General features: G+C 39.4%; 1 protein-coding gene across 1 annotated transcript in view; it reads left to right on the top strand.

Annotated features, from left to right (window-relative positions):
* eda2r (ectodysplasin A2 receptor) overlaps positions 1-20516 on the top strand; it is a 28109-nt gene that overhangs the window by 5990 nt on the left and 1603 nt on the right. The window contains exons 3-4 of the mRNA XM_039767673.1: positions 8474-8652; positions 16054-16142. Coding sequence (XP_039623607.1) covers positions 8474-8652; positions 16054-16142 — 268 coding nt within the window. The remainder of the gene's footprint in view (positions 1-8473; positions 8653-16053; positions 16143-20516) is intronic.

The following is a 20516-nucleotide window of genomic DNA, read 5'->3' as shown; positions in this document are numbered from 1 at the left end:
ATATCTGAGCAGTAGGGGACATAAGAGGAAAAATGGTATGTTTGAGCTTTACTGAGAGTCATGTGACAGAGGAGGTGGAATGTAAAAAGCAGTAAGATGAAGGATATTTATGTGAGCAGTGAAGGACATAAGAGACTGTCAAGAAACATATGAGCTGGACTGAGAGATGGTAGACCAATGAGACAAGTGTGACAGCAGTAAACATATGCGAGCAGTATAGGACATAAGAGACTGGTAAGATGAATGAGATATTCTCTGAGAGTCATGAGACAGAGGAGGTAAGTTTGAGAAGCAATGAGACCAAGGACATTATGTGAGCATTAAAGGACATATGGTAAGGGTGTACTCACACTGGCAATGTATTCTGTGCCCGAGCACGTGTGTCTGCATATAACCCTGCAAATTCCAGTTTATTTGACTAGTGTGATCACTCAGTGCTGGGCCAACCACCTGAGCATGGTTCAGTAGCATTCGGGAAACAGTGTGATCGCTAAACATGCACAGAAAACAGACATGTCGTCAATGATGCAACAAGTCAGATAGTGCAATTCTTATTTCATTCAATATCATTTGAGTTAAAAACAGTTTTTTTTTTCTCACCTTACACATGAATCTGTAGTTGGTAAGAAAAGCTGAAAATTCTTTCCTTAACATCATTGGTCTCAGTAAAAATCTTCTCATATATGCAGTACAATTAACAGCAAAACACTGCTCTGCACACTCAATAAATAGGTAAGAGGTGAGAGTGTTTTCCTTTCCTGCACGACTCCAAACCAACCACAAAATAAGTAAAATCATTTTCACATGCATGCTGTGTGTTCGGATCTTACTTTGGCTTGACACAAAGTCGTTTGCTCATGACGAAAATGTGCCCGGGCCCAGAATGTTAAGCGCAGTGTGAGTGCAGGCCAACAAGGAAGTAAGGAGGGGGACAATTGCGCTTGGGTATGGTACGAAACAAATGTGCCTAGTGTGAGTGCACCATAAAACACTGAAAAGTTGAATGTGAACTGTGATGGAGTGAGGAGACAATGTGAACTTCACAGGTGGAAGTTCTACTAAAGATATACTCGTGAGCCTCACAGATAGATGTAAAACTGAGGAGATGATTTTGATCCACACCGTTTGAAGCAAAAAAGGAGGATATATATGTGAGCAGCACTGTATATAAGAGACTGATGAGATGAGTATGACTTGCATTGACAAATAAGAGATGTGAGATGTGTGTGAACTTGAAAAAGGTGGAAGTCAAGCTATCTAAGAGAAGTAAGACTAATTAGATTTAATTTTAAATGGGGCCCTGAGGAGATGAGAGAGAGATGCACTGATCAAAGTGGGACTAAAAGGATAAACTGAGGTCTTGTGATCACGAAAGATGAGTGGGAGCTGCTTTGTTAGAAGTGAGACTGATGACTTTTTGTGAACCACACTTCTAAATGAGACCATGAGAAGACTGGAGTGAGCTACACTGATGAATTCAAAACTAAAGAGATGAGTGTGAACTCCTCAAATAGAAATGTAACTTGTAAATATGGACTGTACTTGCATGTGAAGCTGAGGGGTATACTCTATGTGAACCTAATGGATAGATGTGAGGCTGTGATGACAGTGATGTTGTGAAGGATTAAGTGTGAGCTGCACTGATAAACGCTACACTGAAGAAATAAGTATGAGCAGCTTTGACAGAAATGAGGAACACTCTTAATTTGCAACTTTGGTGAATAAATAAAAAGACAGGGAGTCAAATTGTAAAAAGTAATTTTATAAGCATGTCATTATTAGAATAGAGATAAAAAGAACTAAAACACTTAATGGCAGATTTAAAAAGAGGTTCAAAAGCAAATAAGTGACAAATATTGCTGCTGAAGTACAAAAGAATCTGGTAGTGCGGTTCTTTGTATTGTACTGGCACAATGTAATGTCTCTGTCTATTGCGAGTGGGCACTGTGTACTATTGTCATCATAGGACATTTTATTATTAATCTGGCAGATGTGTTTATCCAGCATGACTTACATGGTCAGGTTTACAATTGCTTACATACAGTATGCTTTACAGTTGGAGTAAAGTGACTCACTCAGGGTCCCACAGTGATTCAGATGCTGAGAATGACCTGGAAGCCTCATATTTTAAGTCCAAAACCAAAGCCAATAGGCCATACTTCCTACCAATTTATGGATGAACTCCATAAGTAATGACAGGCTATGGACATGGTAAAGAATCTCAAGTCCAGGTTTAGTCTATTGTTTCTGTGAACAGAGTTTACAATCAGAAATATTTTTAATTTAATTTAGTTTGAAGTCTCCACAGGTGTGCTAAATGCACAGGTGAATATCTGCATTAGGGTGTGCTCTTGTAGGTTCCTGTTTATATGTGCTGTCATGTGTCCGAATAAGAGGGTGCTGCTGTTGGTTTGAGTGTGTGTTTGTAGTTATGTGGAGTGTTACTATCAGTGCATGTGATTAGATGGGATTGTGTGGGTGTGTGTGTTTGAATTAGTGCTTTTATCTGTGAGTACCAACAGTGTATGGTATGACACTTGAGGTAGTATTGCATGCTGTTAATGCTAAATAATAGCATTCATTATAAAATAAGGATAGCTGAATAAAATAAATAAAAAGATGCCTGATTGATTGAGTTTAAATGCTTATGCACATGGATGTGCATTTGTATCAGAGGATGAAGACAGCGTATGTTTCTACGTGTTTGTATTTAGTTGCAGTAGGTGTGTACATTATTTCCTATGCATTTTAGGTACATGTGTAAATATGTGCATGTGTTTATGTTGTAACTAAAAGAGGGTTCTAAACCACAGACACAATTTTGCCCAATGAAATTCCAGAACAAAGGTTTTTATTTGCCTCCAACACCTTTCTTACAGAAATAACAGCCACAATGCATAAATATAAATGCTCTCCTTCCACCTCCCATAGGAGGCTCTCTTTTAAATCGTACCCAGAAACTGCTTCCAGTGTCACACCCAGGTTGTCTGGACCACTGCTGGGTTGTGAGGAAACCAGTGCAGTCCTCCACTGGTAGAACCCACGAGACCCTGATAGGACTGTGTTTCTGGATTCCAACTAACAAGCCAGAGTGAGGTGTCCTAATCGGGTTCAGTCCTAAGGAACACTGCCACCTGTTGTGTGGCGGACTCAACTGCCACAAGTATGCCCGTTCAGCAGTCCATCCTTTATGGCCATCTGTCTGGGCAAGAATCCATCCTTTATCCCGGCAAGGATGCCTGTCCTTACTCCATGGCCCCTACAGTGTGTATATCGAGTGTGCATTTATATTTTTAGATTTAGCAGGTGTTTACTACATATCTAAGACTTTCTTTCAAATGTTTGGGCTTGGGTATGACAGCACAGTATCTTCTTTATGTATAAAATGCTAAGGATTGTCTGCCTGTCACCTGTGAATCACTGGGCCTTTTATCTTGGCCTTAATGGAGAGCTTATGAGATGGTATGTGTAACTCAAACCCAAAAATTGGAGGTGTGGGCTACTCCAGCCACATAATTGAGCTTCTGGTTCTTCTCACAGCAAGCGGCACTGAAGCCAGGTGACATGGGTGATGGGAAAAGAACTGTGGCGTGGGCATGCATCATGGCTAACAGAAAAAGAACTTATTGACAGTGAAGCGCATTGCACAGGCTCACTGATCGTTTTCATTTCAAACTCAATTCATACACTCCGAGTGCAAAAGGCAGTCTTATATATTCAATGAATTGGATTAATAATGTCCAGTGAATGAAATGATGAATGGATGTGTAAATAATTATACATGTCTGAAAAAGTTTGTGTGCATTGCTAAACATCACTATCGGTGTAATAATGAGCTTAGGAAATGTGTATGTCAACATTTGTGCACAAGTTGAATGTTATAATACATATTTATGTACAGTGTTTGCTTGTGGGGATGGCACTGTAGTAATGCTATTAGGAAACCAGAATCCACGTCCCAGTGCTCCCTGTGCGGAGTTTATGTGTTATCTCTGTATGCATTTCTTCCAGGTGTTCTGGTGTCTTCCTGCAGTCTAAAGACATGAAAGTTAGGTGAACTGGAGTTAGAAAATTAAAATATTAAAATAATCTAGATGAGAACAGGCCATTCAGCCCAACAAAGCTTGCCATTCCTATCCACTTAGTTCTTCTCAAATAACATTGTCTAGTGTTGAAAGTGTGTTTAGATTATTTGTGTGTGAAAATGTCAATCTAAGGAACTGTGAACCTGTGTGCATATGAGGCACATATGTGATTTGTGCATGTGTGTACATAGTTGTGCTGTATATGTATGAGCACGTTAAAGTGTCTGTTTAAACGGCTGTTGTCCTGTCTACACATGTGGTCTTGTATATGTGTGCATGGGTTTCAGTGTCTATTTCTGAAGCTGTTTCCCTGGTACATGCTGGATGCATTACACATGTGATTTGTTTGTCTGGATATGTCCGTATATTGTGAATAAACTCTTTTTAGAAGAGCTCTTTACTTGTATAAACATGGTGATGTGATGCTTGTCTGGCAAGATGTTGTCGGGAAAAGGAATAAGTTGGGACACAAAGACACATTCACAGGTCATTGCAAAGAAAACCTTGGTGACAGCATCTGTGGAAGGGCAACATAAAGGGAGTAGGCCCATTGACCAGCACTGTCGCTCCATGAAACAAGACATTGTATGGTCAGGCCCAAGGGGTAGCATCTTTGTTGGTTTTTTTTTTTGTTACTTGGTTTTATTTTTTACCTTGCCCATTCTGTTACTTACTTCTATTATAACATATTTTTTATTTTTCACCTTGAGTCTGACATTTATTGTAAAATTAGTAGTAGTAGTAGTGGTAGACCTAGTAGTCATATTGTCATGTGTTCAGTGTACATTAAAATTCTTACTTGCATGTCCAACCAAAATGCAATACTCTCTGGCATCATGATACACAAGAATATATTAAAATAAAATGAAGAACTTTATTGTGATTAATGAAAATCACAAATTACTGTATACTATATGTCTATATACAGGGTGATCCAGATCTAATTCTGAATTACGATAATTATATATTGTCTGGATGAATTTGACTTATGCGGGGACAATTCCAGTCGTCATGTCGTCAGTTCACACACTTCCCGATGGTCCAGGATTTTTCGGGTGATTTTCTATTTAATAAACTTAATAAGTTATAGTGTAATGAAAATTGCATAATTAGATCTGGACCACCCTATACTGTACACAGGTGGTAAATATGTAGTTAGCAATGTTTCTGGGTATATAAGTGTGTTTGTGTCCATTTGAGAAGTTTTGGTTCTCTGTGTATATGTGATTGAACACAAGTTTGTTGAGCTGTTAAGTCATATGCATGTGTGTGACACAAGTGATTTTTTTATGTATGTTGTGGCCTGCAAGAGGGCACTCCAGCTCCCCAAACCCAACACAGACAGATGCAGCCACAACTTCAGCAACACACATTTTATTTTTTCTGTGGGAAACGCTTCCAGAATTATTTCCTACCAATGCAGCACAGCACACAGGCACAACAGTTAAAATAAAGGACTTCCTTTTTCTCGTTTTCTTCCTTTTTCTTTCTATCTCTTGTCCACTTCCACTCCTCCCAGCCAGCGTTGTCTTCGTCTTCCCAACTTTGGCTCCTGGAGCAGTGGCAGCGGACTTGTTTTATCCAGTGCCCAGGAGTACTTCCGGAGGCCCATTAGGGTGGTTCAGAATCACTTCCAAGTAGGGCTCCACAGTCCCTGCAGCATCCTCTGATGACATCCACGGACCCCAACAGGGCTGTGCCAAATTCCAACTCACATGAAGCCGTGTAGGAATCCGAGGCACTGCTGCAACCGAGTAGGGGTGGTAATGCCTCCTGCCTGTTTTATACCCCAGTCCTTCCATTATTAAGACGTCCCGGCCAAGTAAGGACCACAGTGTACATGTTAGTATATGGGTATAGTTGATTTTTTTTCCTTTTATACACATGTACTCTGTATATGTCTGTATATATGTTTCTGCAGATTTTCTGTGAATGTGAAAGAACTAAGATGGATAGCTGACAATTTTCTAGATCTTAATCAAATTAAAATAGACGTGCTAAGAGCTGGCCCTGCAGCCAAAGCTCGTATTGGTTTTGAACTTCTTGGCTCTCTTGTGGATTTTTCCACACCATAAATTCATAATTTTGGGATTATTTTTGACAGTAACTTCTGTTTTGAGAAACAGATTAATTCTGTGGTCAGGAGTTGCTTTTTTCAGCTTCATCTTTTAGCCAAAGTTAAGCCTTTTTTTTATTTACTATGAATCTTGAGAAAGTTACTTATGCATTTATCTTTTCTCGGTTTGATTACTGTAACTCCATGTATTACGGGAATAACAAATTCCTGATACACAAGTTGCAGTTGGTTCAGAATGCTGCTGCTCCTTTTTTTTTGTTGTGCATCTCCCATTTTAGCCTCTTTACACTGGATGCCTGGTAGTTTCAGAATTGATTTTAAAATGTTGCCGCTGTGTTTTTAAATCAGTGCAAGGGTATGCTCCTGCCTATTTATCCAAATTGTGTGTTTTACATAAGCCATCCAGAGAGCTTAGATCTACTGGTCAGTTGTCTCTTGTTGTTCCTCATACTAAGTGTAAAACTATGGGGGACAGGGCTTTTACAGCTGCTGCACCTCGTCTGTGGAGTTCTTTACTTACTGTAATTACATGAAGGAGTCTCCTTCAATTGATCTGTTTAAAACTAGATTGAGGATCCATTTCAATTCTCTAGTGACTTGTTTGTTTCATTTTACTGCTGGTTGTATCATGTTTTATTTTATTTTATTAATGCTTAATGTATGTTTTAATGTAAAACACTTGGGCTACAGCATTACTGATGTTGTTTTAAATGTGCTGTATAAATAAAGTGACAATGACATTAAATTGACATTATATTGTAAAGTAAGCACAAATGAGAAGTGCAGAAATGGTTAGGGTGAGTCTCAGGTATGACATCCCCTGTTTATTACTCAGGTTGATGGAGTTTGGCAGAATTAGAGGCACAATTTAGTCAAAGAGCAGTATGTTGTCTTCCCTGGTCTTTAGATGGAACTGATCTTTTGAGTTCAGCCATTTATATTGACAAATTCATGGGCATTGCAGTAGGCGGGGAGGTCTCCAAAGTCAGGCCATCCATCTTCAACCAGGTCGATGACTTCTGGATTGTCATGCAGCCTTCCTGTGTTCCTTTTAATTTTTTTCCCAGCCAAGCAGTCATATTTCCCTATAAGTGTATAGCTGTGCTTTGTGCAAATGCATGTGTACGTCAGCAGGCCTTCCAGTGAATGAGGGACAATGACAAAGAGACGTCCTCACAAAATGATCAGCTACTGAACATATGGCAATGTATTCATTTAGTAAAATTCTTCATTTTCACCCAATGTGAACCTTTTTAGCTAAAAATAACAAAGAAACATAAAACACCATGTCTAAACTGTTTCCAGTCTTGAACAGCAGTTGCACATAATTGGCTCTTGGTAAGAGTTTTGTGGACACGTTTACTGAGTGCCAGGGACAGCGTCTCCCAGCCTCCTGACTGCAAACAGCGAGGCATCAGAAAGTGATTGCCACCCCTGGAGCAAAAAACGGTCGTTCCCTCCGTTGCTCCTAAACTGAAACTGAAAGCACTGAATGAAGGCTTCTGCTGCTCCTGCTGTCTGGTGGGGCACAGGGAAAGCTCCTGTCACTCTGGGCATGGCAGCACAGCTGGTGTGAGAGTGAATGAGTGACGTGAGTGTGAGTGTTTTTGGGCGTCTCTCTGCCATGTCCTGACACCTAGGTGCGGGAGGGCGTTGCTCAGTACCTGCACGGTAGCAGTAATTGATGGCATTATTGTCTGCTGCATACCAAGTATTGCGGTTCCTGTATGTGGGTGGGTGAAATGAAGGCATTTCCACCTTGTCTAAGCTGTAATTAAAATCATTGCACAACAACTATAGGCAAATTTTGTCATTAGAAATTATATCCATTGTTCGTTTCCTTTTTTACTCTAATTCACAATGTGGTTACTAAGTGTAGGTTTGCACAGAAAGGAAACTCGCAACATGCCAATCTTCAGTAAACTGGAATGATTAAGTGTAGTCCTGCTTCGAGGGGGCGCTGCCAGTTTTTTTTTTTCTCCCCACCTCAGCTTAAACCCCACCATATAATGAAGGCAGGTGTGAAAAAAAGGCACTGCGAAGATAGGAGAGGGGTTGGAGAGAATCAGCAGGGGGTGCTACAGCTTCTAGCCGTGCCCTCCCTCAGTGGTGGGGCACTCTGCCAGCTGTGTGGATTCTGCAATGTCATCAGAATTTTTATAATATTGTAAGCACAATGTAAGAGTAGCACTATATAAAGTAAAAATGATCTATAAAGACATAGGAATGATAGCTCCTTGGTGCTCTTCGTCTCTCTCTGCCTTTACCTTCTATGCCCATCACTACTCTGTCTGCTCTTTTTTTCCTACAGGAGTGCGGATATGGCATAGGGGGTGGTGCTACATGTGTGAGCTGCCAGCCAAGGCGCTACAAGGAAGGCTCAGGATATCATGGTTGTAAACCTTGCCTGTCCTGTGTGCTTATCAACCGAGTTCAGAGGAGCAACTGCAGTGCCACAAGCAATGCTCTTTGTGGAGAGTGCCTGCCAGGGTAAGTGCTAACTTATCGGGTGGAAAGACAACCCATTTTACTTGATGTGCCTTTCTTTGACTTCATTGTTAATTGGAAGCCATTCTAGTGATGGAAGAGTTTACCTGGCCATGAAAGAGTAAGTTGGGACTTGGAAAAAGAAGTTATAGCAACCTAGTACCACCAGTCAAAGAGCATCATGAACATATTTGGGTTTGGGTTGCCTCTCTTATTTGTACAATGCCACATTACTCTCAGAAGGGGGACGGTGGGACAGATGCTGCACTGCAGCCACTTAATCTATGGGGCTGACCTTTAGCTGGCATGATGAAAGTTGATAGACAGAAGGAATGAGTAATTGTACTTCATTTAAAATATTGTGTAGTCATGAATTGAATAAAGAGGTAGGAAGCCCCAAGTCACATTTAGGGCTTTACCATACAGTGTCAGAGCTCATCTTGTTGTCTTCTTCTAGCTCTCTGCCCTCCATATGTGTGAAAGTGCATATGTTTAAAGTCTTCCCTTGCTCTTTATTTAATTAAGATTTACTCTGTATAATGCCATTTTTGTGATGCGCCAATGTCCTTTATATGCACAGTGTAACACCCCTTCTATATCTCAAGCAGTTGACTCCCTGGGGCCCCCTCCTATGCCATGTGGTGAGTCTTATGGTTTTTCATTTGTCCAATTAACATTAGGCAGTTGACTGCCTCCTGCTGGCACCTTTCTTTCTTTCTTTCTTTCTTTCTTTCTTTCTTTCTTTCTTTCTCATGGTACTTGATGCATAGCTTCAAAAATGCTTCAGAGAAATGCCATCTTGTTACATCTTCTCTCTTCAGAGTGCTCAATGAGGCACTACTTCCTCTTCCTGGTGAATGTGAAATGTGCTGCATAGTACTACGACCCAGTGCTTCCTACAGAATGGCACAAATTATAGATAAAAGTGCTGGGAAAGAGGTCAAATATTAAACATTGACATTAAATAGGCAACAAGGAGTATCGTCCAAGGCTTTGATGATCAGGCAACAGTGTCCTTTGGCTGTCATTGACCTTGTTCACCCAAGACACTTACAATAAAGATCAATCAATCAATCAGCATTTATTTATATAGCACATATTCATACAAAAAAAATGTAGCTCAAAGTGCTTTACAAAATGAATAGAAAAATAGAAGACACAATAAAAAATAAACATAAGTCAACATTAATTAACATAGAATAAGAGTAAGGTCCGATGGCCAGGGTGGACAGAAAAACAAAAAAACTCCAAAGGCTGGAGAAAAAATAAAATCTGTAGGGGTTCCAGACCAAGAGACTGCCCAGTCCCCTCTGGGCAATCTACCTAACATAAGTCAAACAGTCCTCTTTGTATTTAGGGTTTTCATGGAAGGACCTGATGACGATGGTCACATAGACTTCTGGCTTTCAGTCCATCAATGTTGGTGCATCATGATGCTTTGAGTAGGTGGTGGTGGCGCAGGCCGCCACCACAAAGAAACCGGAAAAAGAAACAGAAGAGAGAGTAGGGGTCAGTATGGATTTTGGAGCCACTGTGAATAGTTATTATGAAGAATTGAACATACAGAGTATCAGTATTAAGTTAAAGTGAAGTTATAAAAAGGCCATGTTAAAGTAATGTGTTTTCAGCAGTGTTTTAAAGTGCTCTACTGTATTTGCCTGGTGAATTCCTATTGGCAGGCTATTCCAGATTTTAGGTGCATAACAGCAGAAGGCCGCCTCACCACTTCTTTTAAGTTTAGCTTTTGGAATTACTGTATAAGGAGACACTCATTTGAAGATCTAAGGTTACGATTTGGAATATAATGTGTCAGGCATTCCGATATATAAGATGGAGCGAGATGATTTAAGGCTTTATAAACCATAAGCAGTATTTTAAAGTCAATCCTGAATGACACAGGCAACCAGTGTAGTGACATCAAAACTGGAGAAATGTGTTCGGATTTTCTTTTCCCAGTTAGGATTCTAGCAGCTGCATTCTGCACTCGTTGCAAATGATTTATGTCTTTTTTGGGTAGTCCTGAGAGGAGTGCGTTACAGTAATCTAGTCTACTGAAAACAAAAGCGTGAATTAATTTCTCCGCATCTTTCAATGATATAAGAGGTCTAACTTTAGCTATGTTTCTTAAGTGAAAAAATGCTGTCCTAGTGGTCTGATGAATATGCGATTTAAAATTCAGATTACAGTCAACGGTTACCCCTAAATTTTTTACTTCCGTTTTAACTTTTAATCCTAGTGCATCAAGTTTATTTCTGATAACCACACTGAATCCATTATTGCCAATTACTAAAATTTCAGTTTTCTCTTTATTTAGTTTGAGAAAATTACTATTCATCCATTCAGAAATACCAGTAAGACGTTGTGTTAGTGTATTGAAAGAGTCAGAGTCATCAGGTGCTATAGATAAGTACAGCTGTGTGTCATCAGCATAGTTGTGGTAGCTCACGTTGTAACCTGAGATAATCTGACCTAACGGAAGCATGTAGATTGAGAACAGCAGCGGACCCAGGATAGAGCCTTGTGGAACACCATATCGGATATCATGTGTTATCCATCCATCCAGTATCCAACCCACCACATCCTAAGCACAGGGTCACAGGGGCCAATCCCAGGGTGTACTGCAGGAAACAAACCCTGGATGGGGCGCCAGCCCACCACAGGGCACACACACACAATTTAGGATCGCCAATGCACCTAACCTGCATGTCTTTGGACTGTGGGAGGAAACCGGAGCCCCTGGAGGAAACCCACTTCGCCACCGTGCTGCCCCAATAAAGTTATCAACATAGGGAAATATTTCTTTATATTATCTATACTAATAAAAGGCAAAGCCCTCACTCACTCACTCACTCACTCACTCACTCACTCACTCACTCACTCACTCACTGACTCATCACTAATTCTCCAACTTCCCGTGTAGGTAGAAGGCTGAAATTTGGCAGGCTCATTCCTTACAGCTTACTTACAAAAGTTGGGCAGGTTTCATTTCGAAATTCTACGCCTAATGGTCATAACTGGAAGGTATTTTTCTCCATTAACTGTAATAGAGTTGAGCTGGAAAGACGTGGGGGGGGGCGGAGTTTCGTGTGACATCATCACGCCTCCCACGTAATCACGTGAACTGACTGTCAACGCAGTGCGTAGAAAACCAGGAAGACCTCCAAAAAGCGCTTAAGAAAACATGCATTATATAATTGAGAAGGCAGCGAAACAATAAGAAGCGAGCGAGTGACATATAGTACCATATTCATGAGTGCTGCTACCTCGGAAAGAAAGCAAGGTGTAAACCTAAACTTTAAATTAAGTTCATAGACAGGCTACCTGGCGTTTCACATGCCCACAGGTAATGCGGGATACAAGTTTAATGAGAGGCGGGATATAAGCGAGAGTTTTGATCACTTTGTAACTAAGTTAAAATTGTAGGTGAAGGGTGTGCTTATGCAAATTCCGAGAGACTGTGTTTGTGGGGATTGACAGTTAAAGCGGGTGGGGGAGTCACGTCATCATCTCCCCTCCCATTTCCTCATTTCGCTCTGAGCTGAGCTCCGCAGCTAACGCCGTCTTCCGAAGCAACTTCATCAGACTGCCACCAAATACTCACAGAAAAATCCACAAGTTAATACACACGCTGTCTCTAGAGTTTCTCCACACTGAATCCTCCAGGCACTACTTACAAAAGGTCACATTGACAATCGTGTTACGTTATTTTTAAAATCTTTCCTTTTCTTAGCACAAGCACAGCTGAGAAGCTTGATGCATGTGCTCCATAACGCGTTAAAAATAATGCATTTAATCACACTTTGCATTACAAGCAAAGGGAGCTTTTGTCAATGCATGATTTCCTGGTACACGATTACATTGATCAGCGCATCCCGATTCATTTTACCCTCGCACCACCTTAGTTTGAGAAGAAGTATGAAAAAATATGAGGTTAACACAGAAAAACAGATCACCAATTCAAGCTTTATGAATAATCGATTAATTCGCCATCAATAATTGTTTTGGTAAAGCCATCCTCCTTCCATTTTATAATTTTTCCGCCACTAGCCATGATTAAATGAGCGGTAAAAAGTAAGAGCAAAGCGAGGGTGACTTATTTAGGCAGGCATATATATGACAGCAACACTCATGACAATGTCAATCATGTTACGTTATTATTAAAATGTTTCCTTTTCTTTTCATTACTTCTTTAACACACTACTTCTCCGCTCGGGCGGGTATTTTGCTATATATATATATGAATGACCTCCAAAGAGCGCTGAGACTTTTGATATCATGAGCGTGTCTGCAAAACTGGGGTCTCCTGCCCAGCAAAAGTCGAGCAGCCAGCGCGCGTGCATAGCTGTGCCGGCCCTTTGAGACGCTGACTGCGCTTCTGCCTTAAGTCAAAGTGAGCACTTTTAATTTTTCATCCTCCCCTGCGCTATAGCCCAGACAAGTGCAAACACGGGACCCCTTTTCTACACCACGGCAAAATAATATTAAGGCGATTCACACTTTCTTTTGCACGTATACGATTATGAGGTCCTCAGCTCGGATTATGAAGACACGCACAGGAGTGGAGGACTGACAGTGCCATCACAGCCGATTAATGGCGGGGCGTCTCACCAGTCTACACAAGACCCACGACTGTCCCCAAAAGGCGATCATAACGTCAGCGAACACATCTCTCTATACTATATAAAAGAAAAAGGCAACTTTCCTTTCTTTACACCTTTTTTCCTTTTATCCCAAACCAAAGCCTTTCTCTCTTAACACTGCAGAGGACACAAAACTAATTTTCTTTAAATGCGGTAAGGCACATTACCAGAGGCACAAATTTGAGCGTTCACATAGAAAATGTAATTTCAATGTACCTGTACTTCTTAAAACGTTAATGTTTTACTGTTTAATAACTTATAGACTATAATTTATTATTTTTCCCTTGCACTCAGTGACCAAACCTATACACACACATATAGACACATACAAACATACACACAAGTATATGTATGTGTATATATATACACACACACACACACACATACATACATACATACATACATACATACATACATACATACATACATACATACACACATATATATAATTTGTGTGTGTGTATGTATGTATGTGTGTGTATATATGATGTAGATAGGTATGTATGTATATATATATATATATATATATGTGTATATGTAGATATGTATATAGATATGTAGATATGAAGATATGTATGTGTATATATCTATATATGTATGTATGTATGTATGTATGTATGTGTGTGTGTGTGTGTGTGTGTATATATATATGACAGCAGCAATCCAAGCTGTGAGAAAACAGTAAAAAGGAGGCGTGTCAGCGTCGTGGTACATTTTCTGATGCAGCTACGAAAACAACTTTGTGACGCTGCCGCCAAATACACAAAACAATTACTTTGACAATCATGTTACATTATTTTTAAAATGTTTCCTTTTCTTTTTCATAACTTCTTTAACACATGACATCGCTGCGAAGCGCTGGTATTTTGCTATATATATATATCACAGCGACACTCATAACAGTGACAAAACAATTACATTGACAATAATGTTATGTTATTTTCAAAATGTTTCCTTTTCTTTCTCTTTCCTTCTTTAACACACTACTTCTCCGCTGCCAAGCGCGGGTATATATATATATATAGATAGATAGATATATATATATATATATATATATATATAGATAGATATGAGAACAACACTCATATCAATGACAAAACAATTACATTAACAACCATGTTACGTTATTTTTAAAATTTTTCCTTTTCTTTTTCGTACCTTCTTTAACACACTACTTCTCCGCTGCTGCTTGGTATTCTGATATATATATATATATATATATATATATATATATATACAGGTATATATATATAGATATGACAACAACACTCATATCAGTGACAATACAATTACATTGACAATCATGTTACGTTATTTTTAACATTTTTCCTTTTCTTTTTCATAACTTCTTTAACACACTACTTCTCCGCTGCGAAGCGCGGGTATTCTGCTAGTATAATTATTATAATTGATTCTCTACAGCAGGTTCTACCTATCTCAGCTCCTGCAATATTTACTTGTAGTTCTGGAATCAGCTTAGTTGCTCTTCTCTTGAGTTTCCCTAGTGCTGCTATGTCTTCTTTGAAATATGGAGACCAAAAATGCAGACACAGGTGAAAGCCTCACTTGTGTGTTATAAAGCTTATCCATAACCTCCTCACATCAAGCTATTACACTCCTTAATTTCTTTTATCAGATTAAAAGTCCTCCGAGGAGTTCCATCTAATAAAGAACTACTGTGTGTTTCCTACTGTTGGAGTAGGATTCCAAATCAGGAGACTGGTCTCGTCAAACAGCAGTGCCACTCACTGTGCCACTGTTGCAGAACTAATACTAATTAATTAATTAAATTAAGTAATTAAGGTCTTTAATAAAAATATTGAAACAACATCATCAAACTTGCTTAATCTTTTTCTTTGTTACTGGGTGCCAGAGCCATTGGACACAAAGCAGGAACCCAATCTACTGTAGAATTGCAATTTAAACTAATGTAGATAGTTTTGGGATGTGAGGAATAAACCAGAGAACCTGGGAAAAAATCCACACAGGCACTGGAAAAATGTGCTGAGTTCACACAGAAAATTGCAATAATATCTGCGTCCATTCATCAGAAGAGGGAGGCTTCCTGAATATCAGCGCACTCCATTAGGTCAGGTGTTTAATTGCGGAAGGGAGCTTAGTTAGAATGAACACCAGTACTCAGCATGGACTCCACTCCTGTTTTGCACTGTTCTTTCTGTTTTCCCTTCGGCTTTCCATCCATACAGTCTCTCTTACTATCTGGTACCCTGCCTCTGAGGATTTTCAGTATACAGTAACTGCAAGTGAGCATCAATCACAGCTAACATGTTTATTGGTGTCAGGCGCCTCGTTAACTTGCTTCGCACTAATTGTGAGACGCCTGAAGCATAGGCAGTAGTTCAGCTTAGCAATTTTTTTTTATCTTATCACTTAAATTAACTGGCTTACTAATTTAAGAACAAAAAAAAAATTAAATGTGAATGAGTCGTATGGGCAGTGCCATTTGCTGGCTTGAAGCGGTTCATTTCACAGAGGTTGTCTCTCACACACTCTTCTTCTTATAGCAGTCTTTCTTATTTTCCTCGGCTCCCTGCCCCGATGTAAGGAGACTGGCTAAAGGTAACACAAATCTGTTTTGCAGTGGTGACTATCATGAGCCCTAACTTTCTTGTATTATTTTATTCCACCAATGAGTCTTACTGCTGCTGGTCAGGTGAAGGTTGTCACAATGCAAATGTAATGTGTGCAGAGAGTTAACGTGTTCTGCTTGCCTTTCTGTTCTTTCCCTTTTTTGTTTTGCCAGCTTTTACAGCAAAACCAGGATTGGGGGGCTGCAGGATTTGGAATGCATCCCTTGCACGGCAATGACCTTGTCCAACAGCACACCGCAGTGTAAGGAACTGCTTTTAAATCTTTGCTTCCAGGCAGGTGTCCAGTAGCAGGCAGTGGTGTGTAAATTGCTGGCGCTGCGCCACCAGATTGTGTTGCATTGCTGAGTGAAAATTAAACCAGGATAGAATTACTTTGGACAGGCAGTCCCCATTCATATTCAGGTTAACAGCTTGGGGGTCAGAAAGTCATTGTCTCAGTGCCCACTGGCCCTGCTGGACTTGTCAAAGATTCAATTGAATTGTACACCTCCTACTGGGCCTATGAGCCTGGACAGAGATGATTGTGCAGACGCAGGCACGGGGCAGCAAGACAAAGTAGATTTTGACCCAGTGGAGGATTGAGGGGTTGGAAGAGGCAGGGAGGTATGAACAGCCAAAAACATTCAAAACAAATTTGGCCCACTGAGAACCTGCTGTCAGTTCCTTACTGCCTTTTCTCCTAGATGCACACCGGGGGCCACTTCTGCTTTTCATTACCTTTTTGCGTCTCTCAGTTAAATTCTTTGCTTGTGTGGATGCTTGCAGTGTTATCCATTCTAGTTTGTGTTCTGGCTATCTGACCAGAATGCCAGCCCTTTGTGTTTTTCACTTGTGGGGCAGTGGACAGAGCTCCTGCTTTGGTGAAGTTTAGACTCGGACAAATGTGAAGAGTTGGCACGTTCTCTCTATGTCCTTTTACCCCCCATTTTGTTTAAACATGGGAAAAAGTAAACAAACATGTGCTTTATTCTGGCAACTCTGTAGTTGTTTTTTAAGAATAGATAACTGAGTTTTACAAAAAATAAGGGCTGAGTGATTGACTTTTAACTCCCTGTTTAGTGTAATGCTCGGATTTTAGTGAGCGTTAGTGTAAAGTCCTTATCTTGATGGTAAAATGTAGTAAGTGACTGTGCATGTTCTTCACATGAGTGACCTAGTGAGCGAGAGTGACTCAGTAAAGTATTTTATATGGTGTCCATGAAGAGTATTCACTTCTTAGAGGTATTCTCATTTTATTGTTCTACGACAGTTGTTTATTTAATTTGTTTGTTTTAACATTAATCAACAGGAAAGACTGTTTAATGTTAAAGAAGAAACAGGTCTCTACAACTTGGTCTAAGCTAATTACAAATATAAAACACAAACTAATTGATTGCATAAGCATTCATAAGTATGACAAATCATCACTCGTGCAGGCAGCTGGTTTTAGAAGTCACGTCATTACTTAAATGGAGATCAACTGTCTGTAGTTAAGAGGTTTCTGTTTATACAAATGGATTACAGAAAGTTTTCCAGAAGACAGGTTCTATGGTGACACCGCAACTGATCTTTTTGGCCGTCAGACTAAGGCACCATCTTGTGAAGTATGGTTGGTGGTAGCATCATGCTGTGGGGATGCTTCTCAGCAGCAGGCTCGAGAAACCTTGTGAGAGTGGAGGGTAAAATGAATGCAATACATTACAGAGAAATCCTAGAGGAAAATAGGATGCTATCTGTTTGAAACCTGCACATCGAGAAAACAAAGCTACATAGGAATGGCTTCAAAACAACAATGCTAATGATTTGGAGTGGTTTACTTAGAGTTTAAGGGCCTTATGTGTAAATCTTTTCTTAGATGCATACTAACATTTTGTTTATGCATGAAAGGCAAAAATGAAGAACACACACAAAAAAGGATTTATATAGAGATAGATAAATAGGCAGAGCCTTATTAGTCCCCAGGGAAAATTTGGCTTTTTACAGAATCTCTTTAGATAAATAAATATTTTAAAAGAAAGAAAAGGAAACCTTTGGCTTGGCATTCCCAGCTGCAGTGAAGCGTTATACAGGCGTATTGCTGCTGGTATAAAGGACGCTCAGTCATGTTTCTTGACACACTTCTGCTGAATGGTTTGTTGTCTGAAAGTTCTCAGTGTTAGTATGTCAGAGAGAGGATATGCAGCATTCCTCATAATGGCACTCAGATTTGTTTTAACTCTCTCTTTTGCTACTACCTCCAGGTCTCTAGAGTGCATCTCATACCTAAGCCTGCCCGTTTAATTAGTTTGTTAATTAAGTAGGCATGTCCTGAAGTGATTTTTACAGCCATAAGTACACAATGTGCCACACCAATTTCAACTTGAAACTATGCATGCGTGCATACGCTTTTAGCCACACTCCATCAACTTCTGTCAAGAACCATATATGGAATAAAAACACCTTTTTTGAATATTTATAATCTAATCATAATATAAATTTGGTCATGTTTCCTGTGTGACTTTACTACAAACCATGTTAGAACAGATTTAAAAAAGACAGAAAATGAAAGTTGTGTGAACATACACTTGAGGCATTAGTAACTAAAATGAAGAATCACAATAACATTATTTTTGTTGGCTTCTCTGTGTATGTCACAAATAAAAAAAATAAATTAAAAAACAAGAGTAGGAGTAGCTGAGTGAAGAAAGAAATAGAAATGTGCCTAGAGCACCAGCAGTACACAGCAGGAATTGACCAAGACAGTATGTGCAGAACTGTGAGATATTAAAAGCATTCCTATTGACTTTATAAAAAATAAAATCATTTTGCCAGATAAATGTCAATATTGCAGTACATTCAAATTACTTTACATTCAACATACAACATTAAAACATCTTTGAATTGCCGTTGTGTTGATATCCTAAGACAGTCCATGTTTGACGGCAAACCTTTGTGAGGCTGTACAGCAGCGTGACTCCTGACGAGTCCAAACACAGCCATCTACCTTTAAATGAACTAATGGTCCATTTTATCATTAATCCTGCCTTTCATTATATCTAGTCTCATGTGGTGTACCTAATATCACCTGAAAGAAACATTACACAAGTTGACTGTAATGTACTAAACTTAATTGCAATCATGTCAGCCAGGTTTAACTACAAAGAAAATGACCAACATACATAGAATGACGTTGAAGTCTACTTTCCATTCTACTATTTGATAAAATAAATTCATCCTGGGCTGTGCTGAACAATTACTTTTGAGTATCACATATTAATTGTATATTAATTGATTGAAAGTGCTTTCTGTTACCAAAGGTAACTTCATGCAGTGATGTTGCCTTCATTGCAACATGTATACAATAGATTTTGCAGATTACATTAGGAAAATTAGCAATCTCTGCAAATTGCCTTTTGATCTTGGCCTGATCACCCTGATGGCATGGATATCGGATGTGTCTGGGATGGCATGACGTGACACAGGGATGGCTGTGAGATACCTGATATGTCAGCTGGTTCATTCTGAAAAGCGTCTGTTGGATTGTGTGATTTCAGGGTGATGGTCTCTGTGATGTAGGCTCCAATTCAGCTCATCACTCGAAGAGGATAGCTCTAGGAATTGGCGTATAACCCAGTCATCATCATTTCCCAAAAAATCATTACAGTCTTTGAAAAGTTGCTTTAGCCTGTCATTGGTGAGATCTTCCTAAACAGCTAACGCTGCCATTGCCAGTTATGTTGTTCAACAAGCAACACACCCATGTTATAGACAAAATAGATAGTAGATAGGCTACACACTAAAAGCAATTGACATTAAGCGAATGTGTGAGGCATTATTACCAATATTGAAGACAGCTGTATTGAGAGAAGATGTCCATAAAATGTGAAATATAATTAGTTCAAGAGCATTAGAACATGTTTGAAATGTTTCTGATACATCACTGAAATGTGCAATGAAATGAGATTTTCTGTTCACTTCATGGAGTCTCTAAAATGCCAATACCAAAAAAATTTGCATAGTACTTGTCCATGGTCAAAACTTATAACTTTATGCCAATTTACACACCAAGTCTGTGTTTTATAAGTCCAGACTTTTGGATGAGAAATGGCTTATGCACGTTTCTAAGCGTGAGCAAGTTTTATAGATGAAGCCCCAGATCTCAATCTAATATAGAATTTGTTGGAGAAGTTAATAATGGCTGTTCATTCCTGATGCTCATACAACATGACAGAGCTTGGGCAATTCTGCAAAGATGAAGGGGAAACATGGCAGTGACCAGAAGTGCAAAGCTGATAAGAGCACACAGACTCTAGGCTCTCATGGCCATCAATGGTGCATCTGTTGAATCCTAACTTGAAGGGGGTGAATCAATTATTTTGTGTTTTATATATCTAAGTAATTTAAACCATTTCGTAGGGATCAGTTTTCACTTTGAGATATAACATCATTTTTGAGTTGATCATTGTTATAAAAGTGACATTAAACCCACTGTCATTCAATGTTGTATAACAATAAAATGTGAAAACGTCTAAGGGGGGAATACTTTTAATAGGAAATATAGACTGGATGGATAGAGTCAAACATGACATACCGAATAGGCAATCAAGAACAGATTGTCAAAGTCAGGAATTAACCTAGGAATTGCAGAAAACTAAGG

The sequence above is a fragment of the Polypterus senegalus genome, chromosome 10 (genome assembly GCF_016835505.1).
Source record: "Polypterus senegalus isolate Bchr_013 chromosome 10, ASM1683550v1, whole genome shotgun sequence".
Lineage (NCBI taxonomy): Eukaryota > Metazoa > Chordata > Cladistia > Polypteriformes > Polypteridae > Polypterus > Polypterus senegalus.
The sequence above is the reverse complement of the archived record's forward strand: the minus strand, read 5'-3'. Positions and strand labels throughout refer to the sequence as shown.